Consider the following 12,888-nt stretch of genomic DNA (forward strand, 5'->3'; position numbering starts at 1 on the left):
ACAGCATATGGACCATTAGACTCTATTCTCCTAGCTGCTGTTTGTGTTTGCCAGATTTCTCAAACCATACAGACAGAGAGAGGGAGTTTACAGGCTTCAAAGCAAGAATTTGCAATCTCATTTTTGCTCGTGTAATCAAAATTGGAGCTCTCTGTCACAACGAAAATCATTTGTCTGGAAATTGAGGACTTACTTTCCCCTGAGGTCTCGCTGGCCCTCAGACTTTGTCATCTAAATTGACGGAGGATGTGATTTTGAGCAAGCATAGAATTTCATTCCCACCCTGCAGGCCTGCAGCTCCTTTTCTGGGAGAAAAATGGCTGTGGTGGGGGTACGAGACATTCCAGTATAGATAGTAATGTAAGATTGAAGAATTGTTCCTGAAAGATAATTTCATTCACACACGACATACTTGTCTTTTCCGAGCAGCAACTGCATTGACAATATATAAATCTATTTGTTTCACCATTTGGAATCAATATCTTGAATAGGATTTTATTTACTTATTTTGGTGCTATGGTGTGACTTTTCTAAAGCAGAATTGCAGCTAGTTTTGTATATGCTGTATTTATTACATGGAAAAAGAAGTTTGTGGTGATTTATTATTAACTGGTTTAGCTATTTTAACTATGCCCATAAAAAACAAATTCGTAAAATTCTAAACATGGCCATGGTTTAGAAAAGAAATGTTCAAAGACATATGGATGTGGTCTTTAAGGGTCCTCCATATTTTTAGCCTTGTATTGTTTGTATGTAGACGATTGACAATACTGATTGTAGTTTTTTAATGTAATGCTTGTTAAATCCTTCATCATCGTATTTGTTAAAGAAAATACTTCTGGTGTTCATGTGAAGTACTGATCAGCATTCATTGCATGTTTGCCATTGATTGATTCTTTCACCCTGACTCTCAAAGATGAACGAGGGCTCCAGTAATTCACCTAATTATCATTTTCTAAATGTCTTTTTTTTTTGTCTCCTTGCAGCTCAGATCGACTTATTGATGACACAATAAGGTAAGTCTAACTTTATAAAAACAATTCGGACACTTCTTCAGTTTCCATTTTTATTTGTTTTACTAAAATGTGTGGTCTCTTCTGAAAGAATAGCCTGCCAAGGGTCATTAAAGGGATAGTTCACTTTGAAATTAATTTTTGATATGTTTTAGCTTACCTCAAGGGCATCCAAGATGTAGCTGTCTTTGTTTCTGCAGTAGTTTCAATTTTGATATTTTTAGGTCAAACCGTTCTTGTCTGTCAGTCATATAATGCAGGTCGATGGTCACTGTCTCAAAACACAAGCACAGAGTCCAAATTAAAACAATTCCCCATCGTCCAAATGAAACAATTCCCCATCATAAGTACACATTGATGGCCTAAGACACGAAACGAGCGGTTTGTGTGAGAAAACGAACAGTATTTATATCGTTGTTATCTCTTGAAAACAGCACACGTCCAAATGATCTGACGGCGCGGGCGGGTATAGATATATACATAGATGTCGCCTTGGCTACGGTTTCGTTCCAATGAACTGCAGTAGCCAAGGCGACATCTATGTTTATATCTATACCCGCCCGCGCCGTCAGATCATTTGGACGTGTGCTGTTTTCAAGAGATAACAACGATATAAATACTGTTCGTTTTCTCACACAAACCGCTCGTTTCGTGTCTTGGATGCCCTTGAGGTAAGCTAAAACATATCAAAAATTAATTTCAAAGTGAACTATCGCATTAACTCGAGGAAGATCTCATTCGATGAAGGGATACAAACTACTGACCCATTTGCTTTTGCATTGAGTTGATACCACTAGATCATTTAGTTTTAGATTTTCATCTAATATTTCTATTTTATTTCATTTCAGCTATATTTCAGTTATCAAAAACCATTTTAATAGTTTTAGTTAATAAAAATAACCCTGGACCCCATTGACTTCCATTATTTGGACGAAAAACACTGAGATATTTTCAGAATATCTTCTTTTGTGTCCTGCAGAAGAAAGCCAGTCATACAGGTTTGGAACAATATGAGAGTGGGTAATTGATGACAGAATCGTTTTTAGGTCAACTATCCTTTTAAGGGAAACTAACAGAAACTCTCCCAGCTGTGCCATGTTCTTCAGGTGCGTTAGTTGTTAATATTGTGCTATTGGGCACTACTGTCTTTCCCTCACTGCAGATCTGTGCTGGGCATGAGAGTAGCCTATAGACCTTATGTAGCCCCGCCCCTTTTCAGCGCTGCGCTCGTTGTCCTTTGACTTCCGGTCTGTATTTTCGCAGCGATTTTGCGTTTATTAATGAACGGCTCGTTTTAAAATCTTCCCGGTCGACTGACATTTGTTAAGTAATCTGCTTTAAACATTACAGTCCTCATGATACTTTCGTTAACTTTACATTAAGTAAACCCACTTCAAAAGCTAATTACTCCTGGACAGCAGCGCCATGGAAATATACAGAGCGACCGCAAAAACGGAAGTTCAAAGACAATATTCTAAAGATGGCGGCGCCCTCGTTTCTCTGGCGCATAAGGTCTATACACTTTAACTGCGCATCTTTGGGAACCCCACAGCTGGCAGCCGGCACTGGTGCTTAAGTCGGCTCTTGGTCCATGCAGCTCTTTTTTATCCCCACCCCAGTCTTGTTCAAGCAAAAAAAAAAGAAGCTATATCAGCTGCTTTTAATCATTATCTTCCCTATGTAGCACCCACAGCCTGGAGCCACCAAGATGAGAGCTCATTGTTTAATGTTTCATCATAGCTCTGATCTCTGAAGAGCGTGGGTGCTCATGTTTCTCTTTTAATGATTTAAAACAAGGCAAATCAAGAATTAAACTATCACAAGCAAGATTTCATGAGATACACCCTTGCAGGTAACATATTTAAACAAATGCACAATTTAGAATACACACATACAGATATGAAGATTCGGACTTCGGAGATGGATTAAGCTCATGTGTTCATCATCTCATGGTGTGCAGATGCTCAGGAATGTAGGTTGAGAACAGAACTGTCAGATGGTAAAGGGCCTGTCTAGAGGTGTCACAGCAAATCTCTGGCTATAACAAAATAACTGCTTGTTCGTGACTGAGGGCACCTGGGAGTACAAAACACCAGAGACCTTGTGGCCTTCAGGGTCTTGTTAAATGTGCTCAATGACTTGTTTGTGTGAGTGGGGTTTGGCTACTGGCAACTAATCATCACTGAGTGGCATGCTGCTTAAAAATTATGGTGTCGACCTAATTTTACAAATACATTCTAGATGACACCTGTTTTATGTGGGTATGATAGATAAGATCTCTTGTTCATTATGATCAAGGTGTAGGGTCTGCTTGAGCGCTTGTGGTGGACTATATTTGATGGTTTTTGTTCTGCAGAGTAGGGCAGACAGGAGTTTAATGGATGCCTGGCTTTAGTTTCCACTCACAAATCTGCTGAGCTGGAGGCGGAGTGAGCTGTAGTGTCACATAGCAATTTAATCTTCCCCACTTGGAACAATAAAGTAAGACTCAGCTGAAGAAAACAAAGTAGTGGGACTGGACCTGTCCAACAGTCTTATTATAGCATGCAACAGTGCATAGTTAAATGAGCATTAGATGAGTGGTTCTCAAACTTCTTGACTTCAAGCCAAATCCCCCCCACCCGCCATTGTCCACAACAATATTTGAAGGCCCATGACTTTCCAGTTGTTTTTAATGTAATAAGGATTACTTTGTACTTTTCAAACTTTGAGGATGTTCACACAGCTTTTTTACTTTATAGCAAGCAAACAAACAAATCACAGATATGACATGAACTTTGCATTTGGGCTTCATGAAACATACCTCAAACAAATTCACTTAATTTTTTTTATTGATGGCATCTTTTTCCAGATCAAGTAGAGGAAAACAATTATGGAATCACTTCATGTTGAGGGGAAAATGATTGAATTATCAACAAAAAAAAACAATTAGTACTTTGTTGCTCCTCCTCTGGCTTATATGACAGCCTGAATTTTTTTGAGGCATGGACTTCCCTAATAAAAAACAATATTCCCCATCAAGCTGGTTCCAACTTTCTCGAATAGTGGTTGACATATCAGCTTTGCAGGATGGAGCCTTGTCATAAGCCGTTTTCCGACCAAGTAGTTACAGGAACTTAGTTATAGGAACTGTCCACTTCTAAACAGTTCTATGAACTACTCTCCCCCAAACTCAGTTTTGCTGTTTGCGTTCGCACTGGCCAAGTGGCCATAGGAACTGGTAGGAGGGGTAAGGGAGTGACGCAAGCACGGTGACTTTTATTTTGGCGGCGCTGAGAACGCCAGAGCAAACAATGCTCGCATTCTCTGTGTTTATTAGTTTGCGATCTGTCTAACAGTACTGTTTAATATGTTATTAGATAGAACTGTTATAGAAAGTAGACAGTATATGAAAAAAATTTTATCAGCCTATGCCGTGTGGTTGATGTCCAGTGTTGCTAGCTGGGCAGATAAACATAATCATGTTTGGCTTTGTCCCCTCAAAGTTGCGTTGGATTTTCTCTTCAGCATAAAGGTTTAAAGACCCATCTATCACTGTTTTCCATGTTTGTATAGTTAGTTTCTGGAGTAAATATAGGCTATAATCTGTGTGTTTACATTATAGCTGTTTTAAAAATGGCGGGTGCTGGTGTTCCGCGTGCTTTCGGTCAATCAGCGTACACTAACGTCACGGGTAGTTCCTATAGTGCTGGTTTAGACCCTACTCTGAAGTAGGACCTAAATTAGTTCCTCCAAATGGAGTTCCTAGAACTAAAATCGTTCCTAGTTCCTGCGGTGCGAACACGCTGACATCCGAGTACTTTAGACAATAGTTCTAGGAACTGTGAAAAGGTTCCTCCGGTCGGAAAGCGGCTATAGACCAAAATTTGTTTTTGTTTTTGTTGTTTTTTACAAAATTTTCCCTTTACTCTGTGGCAAGATGCATTATCATCCTGAAAAATGACTTCACCACCAAACCTCTTCTATCGATGGAATGAAAAAAAGTGTCCAAAATTTCAATGTATACCCTGTGCATTGACTGTTGACATGAACTTTCATCTCCCCTGGTCCTTTACCTGACGTGCAACCCCATATCATAAATGAGTTGGGAAATGTAATTGTTTTCTTCAGGCAGTCATCTTAATATGTTTCATTAGAACGGCACCAGACAAAAGTTCCAGCATCACTGATTCATCACTGAATATCACTTTCATTTAATCATCCACACTGCATGGTTGCTTTTCTTTAGCCCACTGTAACATTGGTTTCTTCTGTTGAAGTGTTAGTGCTGGTTTTCATTTAGCTTTTCTATATGTAAATGCCATTTCATTCAGTCACAAGCATTGACTCCTGTTTCCACCTATTTGTTGTTTATTTGTTTGTTGGGCTTTTTTTTTTTTTTTTTTTTGATGCTATGACGTCTTCCTTGGTCTGCTCATATGTTTTCCTTTTATAACCTTCCCACTAAGTTTCTATTTGCACCAAATTTTAGTCACAGCTGACTGGGAACATTTTTAGACTTCGTCTCTGTATTTGTTTTAGAAATGGAAATTAAAAGATGATTTCACACTTTTTTAACTTTATTTAAACAAACATTACATTTTTCTTTTGTGATTCACGGAAGCATGTAAGTCATAAGAACCTTTGGAATAACATAAGTGTGAGTAAATGATGGCAGAATTTTCATTTTTAAATGAACTATGCCTTTAAGCTAGGACAAATGATGGCTGTTGCAGGAAAACCTCTGATCTGTCCAAAATATGAGGTGTTCACTTTTTGCAGTGTCAAGGGAAATGGATATGTAATGGTTGGTCACTTTTCTGCATACTTTTGGTTTCTAGCTGTGTGTGGCTAATGTCTCTGGAGCTTTAGATTAATGCAGCTCCTGCCTTCCTGTCTGAAATCAAACCTAGTGAAAGAGACGTTTGCTGTCTTTTAGGGACTTTCTCCTGTGTCTGCAGTCCTAACAGCTGCTGCGCCCTTGACTCACTGATCAAGTGAAGTCACCTTTATTTATATAGCGCTTTTTACAATACGGATTGTTTCAAAGCAGCTTTACAGTGATAACAGGAAAATAATGCAACAAAGTTTGTTTTGGCTGTACAGCAGCTTTAGAAGAAAATAGTCGTCCAGCGACAAGTTAATTGTTGACTCATTTCCATTGTAATAATCATTAGTTACTAATTTAATCACAGCAATTTTTGACCACTTTCATTGCATATGTGCTGTGATGAGCCAACCCCATATCATATGCAATAAAACGCACTCTTTTTTTATTTTTTTTGTCCACAGCATTGCCATGGCAACCAAGGAGAACATGACCTCCCAGAGAGGGTGGTTGAAGTCTATACAGAGCCGTGTCAACACCCTGGCCAGTATCCTTGATTTAAAAAAAAAAAAAGTATTTGTATTCAGTAGAATAAGATTATACAGGGTGGGCCATTTATATGGATACACCGTAATAACATGGGAATGGTTGGTGATATTAAAGTCATGTTTGTGGCACATTAGTATATGTGAGGGGGCAAACTCCTCAAGATGGGTGGTGACCATCACATATACTAATGTGCCACAAACAGGACTTTAATATCACCAACCATTCCCATGTTATTACAGTGTATCCATATAAATGGCCCACCCTGTACATATTGTATTGCTTTGAGTGCTTATATATGTGTATGTATATGTGTATGTATATGTGTATGTGTGTGTATGCATGCATGTATGTATGTATGTGTGTATGCATGTATGTATTAGGGATGTATCGGCCAATAATCAGTATCTGCCGATAAAAGCACTATCAGCCAGTAAAAGCACTGTTATTTTCACTATCGGCCAAATGATCAGGGCTCACTATATCCTGTCAATCAAAAGGGGGTGGAAAAATGTGTCAGACTGCAACTCGTATTGTGTGAAGAAAATGTATTGTGTGTTGAATTTAGAGCTGTAGAAGTTAATGTGACTAATACATTAATAGTTAAAAGAAATTGCAATGTTAAAGCAAACTTTATATTGAACCTTTGAAAACCCCGTAGTTCAAGCCAGGGTTGGCATTTTTCCTACACCAAACCTTATTTGTATTGCGCCTCCCGTCTAGTTATCGCAAAGAGCTTTGTGCTTTATTACTTGTGATAAGAAAAAAGTCTCAGCTTTTAAATTCTGTCCATTTTATCACGAAATTCAAACAGTGATTGGCATTTTCACCCTTACAGTGACAGATCGCTGTAGCACCTCGGAGCGGTGTGGAGTGCACGTCTTTGCTTACACTTTAATAGTTATAGCATGAAAAAACATGCATGGACATTAAAAGGTATATTAAAAAATACAGTACAACTGACCAAAATGTATCATCTTATGCAATCTCTCAATCAACCGCAGAAAGATGTCAATAAAACGATGTCACATACCCCTGGTTTCACAGACAGGGCTTAAGATGTAAGTCTGAGCTGTTTCCACTGAAATAAACTTGCACTGACTGATCTTAAAAATATATCAGTGCCTTTTTAGTTTTAAGATGCACATCGGTAATGTTTTTTTCTAAGCATGTTCATAAAAATTACTTAAATGTCCTAATTGATCTATGGTCTAATCCTGGCTTAGTCTAAGCCCTGTCTGTGAAACCGGGCCTTAATGTTGCATTTACCTCAGGAAAGTTTATCCAATGTTCACAGTTAGTTTGCCGTAAAAAACACTAGAGATGACCTTATTTACTAAATTATATATATGTTAGAATAAATTTGTCATGAAGTGTTTAGAAAACAACCTTATGTGCTGAAACTGAGTTGTATACAAACATTTTAGTTTTTATTTGAGTGTAATTATATTTTTTCACAAACCAACAATTTTTAAAAAAAAAATTTAGTAGTTAGATTTTGGTTAGTGTTTTATTTTAGATAAAATAGGACATCATTTTAATATTGACCTTTTTATTAATTATCGGCTTATCGGTATCGCTAATCAGAATTGCATTATCTGTGCATCCCTAGTATGCAGGACCTATACAGTAGGTTTCCTATAAAAGAGTAGATTTCTACAAAATTTCATTTGAAGAGCTCACCTCTACCTACATGGGTCACATTTATACAGGACAAGGCCATGTTATCTTACAAAAATGTGAAAAATTGCAACTTAAAAATACTTGCTGTCAGTTTTTGAGGAAAGAAAGGCAATCTACTGTATCCCTGTATTTTCTTAACCTACCCCTACTTTAGATCGTTTCCCTGCCATCAACAACCTAATACAGCGGATCAACTTGAGGAAGAGGCGGGACTCATTAATTCTGGGAGGAGTCATTGGCATCTGCACCATCCTTCTGCTGCTATATGCATTTCACTGACAAACAGGGGAGCTAACCGACTACTTTTAAGGGGGTGTTCTGCAAAGAGGTGGCAAAGCCTTGAGAAAGGGCTCAATGAGAGGTGGACTATTGGGGCCTACAGAGCTGAAGCCCACCTGGCCTAGTCTGGAAACAGGATTGATTGTGGCCAGCATGGACGTTATTTGTAATTAGCATCAGAAGGGTTTTAGCTCTAAGAGCCTTTTTTTTGTTTCTGTACTACAAACAATGCGCTGTTCAGATGTGAACTGGGACTGGAGACCAAATTACTAACAGGAATAGATTTCAAAGAGCATATAATAACACATTGGCTTTGAGAAAAGAGCGATTCTGTGAAGCATCAACATGGAGTTGTGGTGTTCCTGTATATTATTAATCGGAAGAGGGTTTTAATTTGATGATCCTTTTAGTAAGAGGGTTTCTCATCATGCTGTGTACTTTGTGAATTAATAAATTATTCATATACAAAATATTAAAAATGTGTGTGAAACATTAGAGGTCCGTACTCTAAAGCTTCTATTTTTTAGGTATTTCTAAACTCTCTTAACAATGACATATTGCTCTGCACGGAGTGTTGGAAAATAAGAGTCCAACAATAAAATAGTTGCATTGCAGCTCATGTGATGTCTAACCCTTCTCTTTCAAGGTGCTAATTCTTTATGACTTTACTGGTGTGTTTCAAAGTTTAGATCAGGTTCCAGTTAGGAATACCTGGATAAACCAACAAGCCTGCAATGGAACTGGAGCGTGAGAGACAGAATCAAGACCAGAACTTTAATGTGATGAATATACAAGCTATAAAGCATCGATCCCTGGGAAATGAAAAAATAGCACAGTGATTGCATGTAGAGGTAAGACCAGCACACTATGCAGCATGGTTGTAGAAAAAAGAAAAAAGGATTGTTAGTCTTATCATACGCCTGTTTCTCCTTCCCTCTTATGTTGGCAAATGATGTCCCATCCATAAAAGTGAGCTTTTTCTGCTGAGCATCTCTTTTGTACTGATCCTTTTTTGACGTGTCTGCCACATTTGGAGCAGTCAGACTGGCTATAGTTCTTATTAGACTGATGGAATCTGTTTGTCTGAGGTTTTTCCATTGGCGCATAGAGAGAGTGTTTACACAAACTCGATACAATCACTCAATGGAGACATTGGCTTCCCCAAAACAATAAACTAAAATGAGCTCTTTGAAACTAAGAAATCTTTCCTCCTTTTTCCTATATTCTCTGTGGGTCCATTATCTAAAGGCCACATCAGTCTCCTACTGTTCCAGTCCATACATTGACCAAGTGTCCTGAAATACAGTACAAATGTTGAGGGACTGAGGGTCTTTTACAGATGAAATGGGCCTCGTTGACCAAAGGATGATCACAAAACACCACAGAATGGGTTTCTCACCATATTTTCAGATAGTTAAATTGTTTTAAAGTCACAAATGAGGTATGTTGTTGTTTTCTCTGCCTAAATGTGTCTGTAGTAGAGGTACTGCAGCAGTCATTTGGAAGGTAGTTGGCCACCCACAGAACTCTACAGGAAGCTGTCATCACCCTCCTCACCTCCCCTGCTGAATGAAACGTGTTCTCTTTACACCAGCCCAGAGAATAAATGAATAAATCTTTGTCATTTCCACATTGTTTTATTTTGCTCTACATGTTGCCTTATTTTGTTCTTTCCTAGTGATCTTATAATGGGACTGATCTGAGGTGAGAACGGAGACATGACACATTACCTACTCTACTATTCATGAATTTTGAGGTATGGCAGCACTTGAGAATTTTAGTCTTTATTCCTTGGCTCTGTTAAGGTTAAAGTAGACTGTTCTCTGAACTTAAACATTACAAAATGAAGCCCTCTCTGCTTGATTTTTAATCAATATCTGCAGCTGTGTAGTAATTCGTGAGTTGAGTGTGAATAGGACGAGGGGGGGTCATATAATACTTGGTTTCCTGGGCTGCTTTCCAAGAAGTTACAGATGCTGAATAGTCAGTGTGTGTCTGAAACTGGAGAATTGCAGAGATCACAATCTTGCTCTGTCACCGTCGTGCCCTTGAGCGAGACACGTAACCTGAAGTTACTCCTGAGTGACTGTAGTGAAAATCAGCTTACATCAGGGGTGTCCAATCCTGCTCCTGGAGGGCCAATGTCCTGCAGAGTTTAGCTCCAGAGTCCAACCTGCCCAAAAAACACTTGCCTGGAAGTATCTTGGGTTCTTCTCAATCAGCTCTCTATAGTTTCTGAGGTTGTGAATCAGTATAATGTGTACACGAATTCAGTCATTAGTAAGGACCCTTGCTCGCTGCACATTGGGACGCTGATGGCTCTATTTCCAGCGACATGGCAACGTCTTTGTTGTACAACATCACTACTGGTATTTATGAACAACAGCAGAACTGATATATTTCTGACATTATATTTTAATGTTTTTTAAAGTACATTATTATAAATACTTGTTACATATACGTCCAACATTTGTTTCACAAGTTTCGCACTTCAGAACTTCTGTTAACGGAACATAGTGAGCATCAATGTTCCCTGGTTTTCACGCTGCATTGTAGGACTTTTTAGGGAACAAAGATTTTAAAATGGCTGACTCCCTGATCAGTGCCCTGACTACTGAACTAGGGATCTGATTCTGGACATGATTATCTGGTTCAGGTGATTAGGTTTGGAGCTTAACTCCAAAATAATGAAGAATAATGAGCCTCCACGAGGAGGATTGCACAACCCTGGCCTACATTATACTGCAAGTTCAGTAAATACAACTTTGCATCTTTGTGGGGACCATCCCTTGTCTCTCGTTTTTATGTCTTCACGTTTTTGATTTTGCGAAGAGTTTGATCTTGAGACCTATTCATTCGCTTGAAAGTGCAACACAATATATCAAAAGTAGGATGTAATCCTGGATCAACACCGTTTAAACTAAGTATAGCCCTTACAGTGACCTTAAACCATCTCATGAATGGTGTCCTGTGCCCTAACCCTAATCCTAAACTAAGAGGACATTGATTTGTAGGTACATTACTGCACCAACAAAGGATGTTGATCCAGAAACACGCCCTTCTTGTGTAAATCTTATTAACCACATTTGAAGCCAGTCGAGAGGAATATGGAAATTTAACCCTGTGTATGCAAAGCCAAACTAGATAGTTGAGGCTGGTGCATTGCTATTAAATCTTGCCAACAATATTCAAATATTCATTTTTTTTTTTTGACCATGTGAACCCTGTTTCTTCAAAGGAAATGAGAACTTATGCAAGTGAATTAAAATAAAAAAGTGGCTTATTTTAATACCTGTTTTATCTTGTTTTAAAGTAGCCCCCAGTGAGCTTTGTTAAAGTCTACTTTAACATTGAGAATCTCTGTTTTAAATCAGAAATATCCATGTCAGGGTTTCCCGAACAGGCAGTGACGGATTAAGACTCTTTGGTGCCCCTGGGAACTGACACCTAGAATGGTTAAACACCATGGTAAAATGGATAAATCAATCTTCTATGACAGTTGGGTTAAGAATTATATTCTAATGGTCTCACAACTGATAAATAACGAAGGCTACTTATTTACATATACTGAATTTTTTAAAGACATTTGGGATTCCAATATCTCCACGAGAATATATAGCATTATTTTTGATGCAATACCAGCATTGATTTTGAGACTTTTGCGAGGCAGTAGTGAACCTCATAAGCAATCAATGTTTAAAAAACAGGTTTTGTTAAACGGTGTTGATATTAAAGATAGTAAATGTGATAATACATTTTTCAGATGCCTGATTCATTGCCCTGCAACACCTCGAAATAAATACTCTTGGAATGACCATTTTGAAAATATTAGTTGGAGACTGATTTGGACTTATAATATCAAATACTGTATCAATGATAAAGGTTATGAAATATACTTAAAAATTATACATAACATTTTTCCAACAAACCAGTTCCTTAAAAGATATAAAAATGACCTTTCTGAATCATGTGTATTTTGTAAAAAGGATACTGAAGCAATTTTGTATCTTTTCTTTGAATGTATGTATGTTAAATTATTTTGGATTGATGTGGAATATTTATTTAATGTTAAGTGGAATTAAAATTCACATAGAGAAAAGAGATGTTATTTTTTATTATGACAAAAAAATATATAGTCAAGAGTCAAGTTTTTATGTTAAATTTTATTATATTACTTGGTAAGTTTTATATATGCAAATGTAAATGGTCTAAAAGGATACCCAACATCACCAAACCGCAAAGCAACCAGAACTATGGACATCTACAAAGAATTCAATTCCTCTGCTTTATTTTGATTACACATGGATACAGTACCTTTTTCTGTTATGTTTTCTTTTCTTTTTTTTTCTTTTTCCTTATTGTGTGAATCAGTTTTCTGTAATATTTTTGATATGAATGTTACCTTTAATGTTCTTCATGGCTTATGATGCTATGGAATCATTTAGAGTATTATATGTGAAACATTTTGTATTAGTACATGTAGAATAATAAAAAAAAAAAATAGAGTTCACAACATTACATATTTTAGAACTAGTGAACCCAACTGTTCCAGGCATAATA

The 12,888-nt window shown here is 37.6% G+C and overlaps 1 protein-coding gene across 1 annotated transcript in view; it reads left to right on the forward strand.

The window, feature by feature from the left end:
* gosr1 (golgi SNAP receptor complex member 1) overlaps window positions 1–8,960 on the forward strand; it is a 31,310-nt gene extending 22,350 nt beyond the window's left edge. Inside the window, exons 7-9 of the mRNA XM_084418351.1 lie at window positions 987–1,016; window positions 6,285–6,367; window positions 8,204–8,960. Of these exons, the coding sequence (XP_084274477.1) occupies window positions 987–1,016; window positions 6,285–6,367; window positions 8,204–8,328 (238 nt within the window). The 3' untranslated portion in view covers window positions 8,329–8,960. The remainder of the gene's footprint in view (window positions 1–986; window positions 1,017–6,284; window positions 6,368–8,203) is intronic.
* Window positions 8,961–12,888: the final 3,928 nt, after the last annotated feature.

Source organism: Rutilus rutilus (assembly GCF_951802725.1).
Source record: "Rutilus rutilus genome assembly, chromosome: 9".
In the NCBI taxonomy this organism is placed as follows: Eukaryota; Metazoa; Chordata; class Actinopteri; order Cypriniformes; family Leuciscidae; genus Rutilus; species Rutilus rutilus.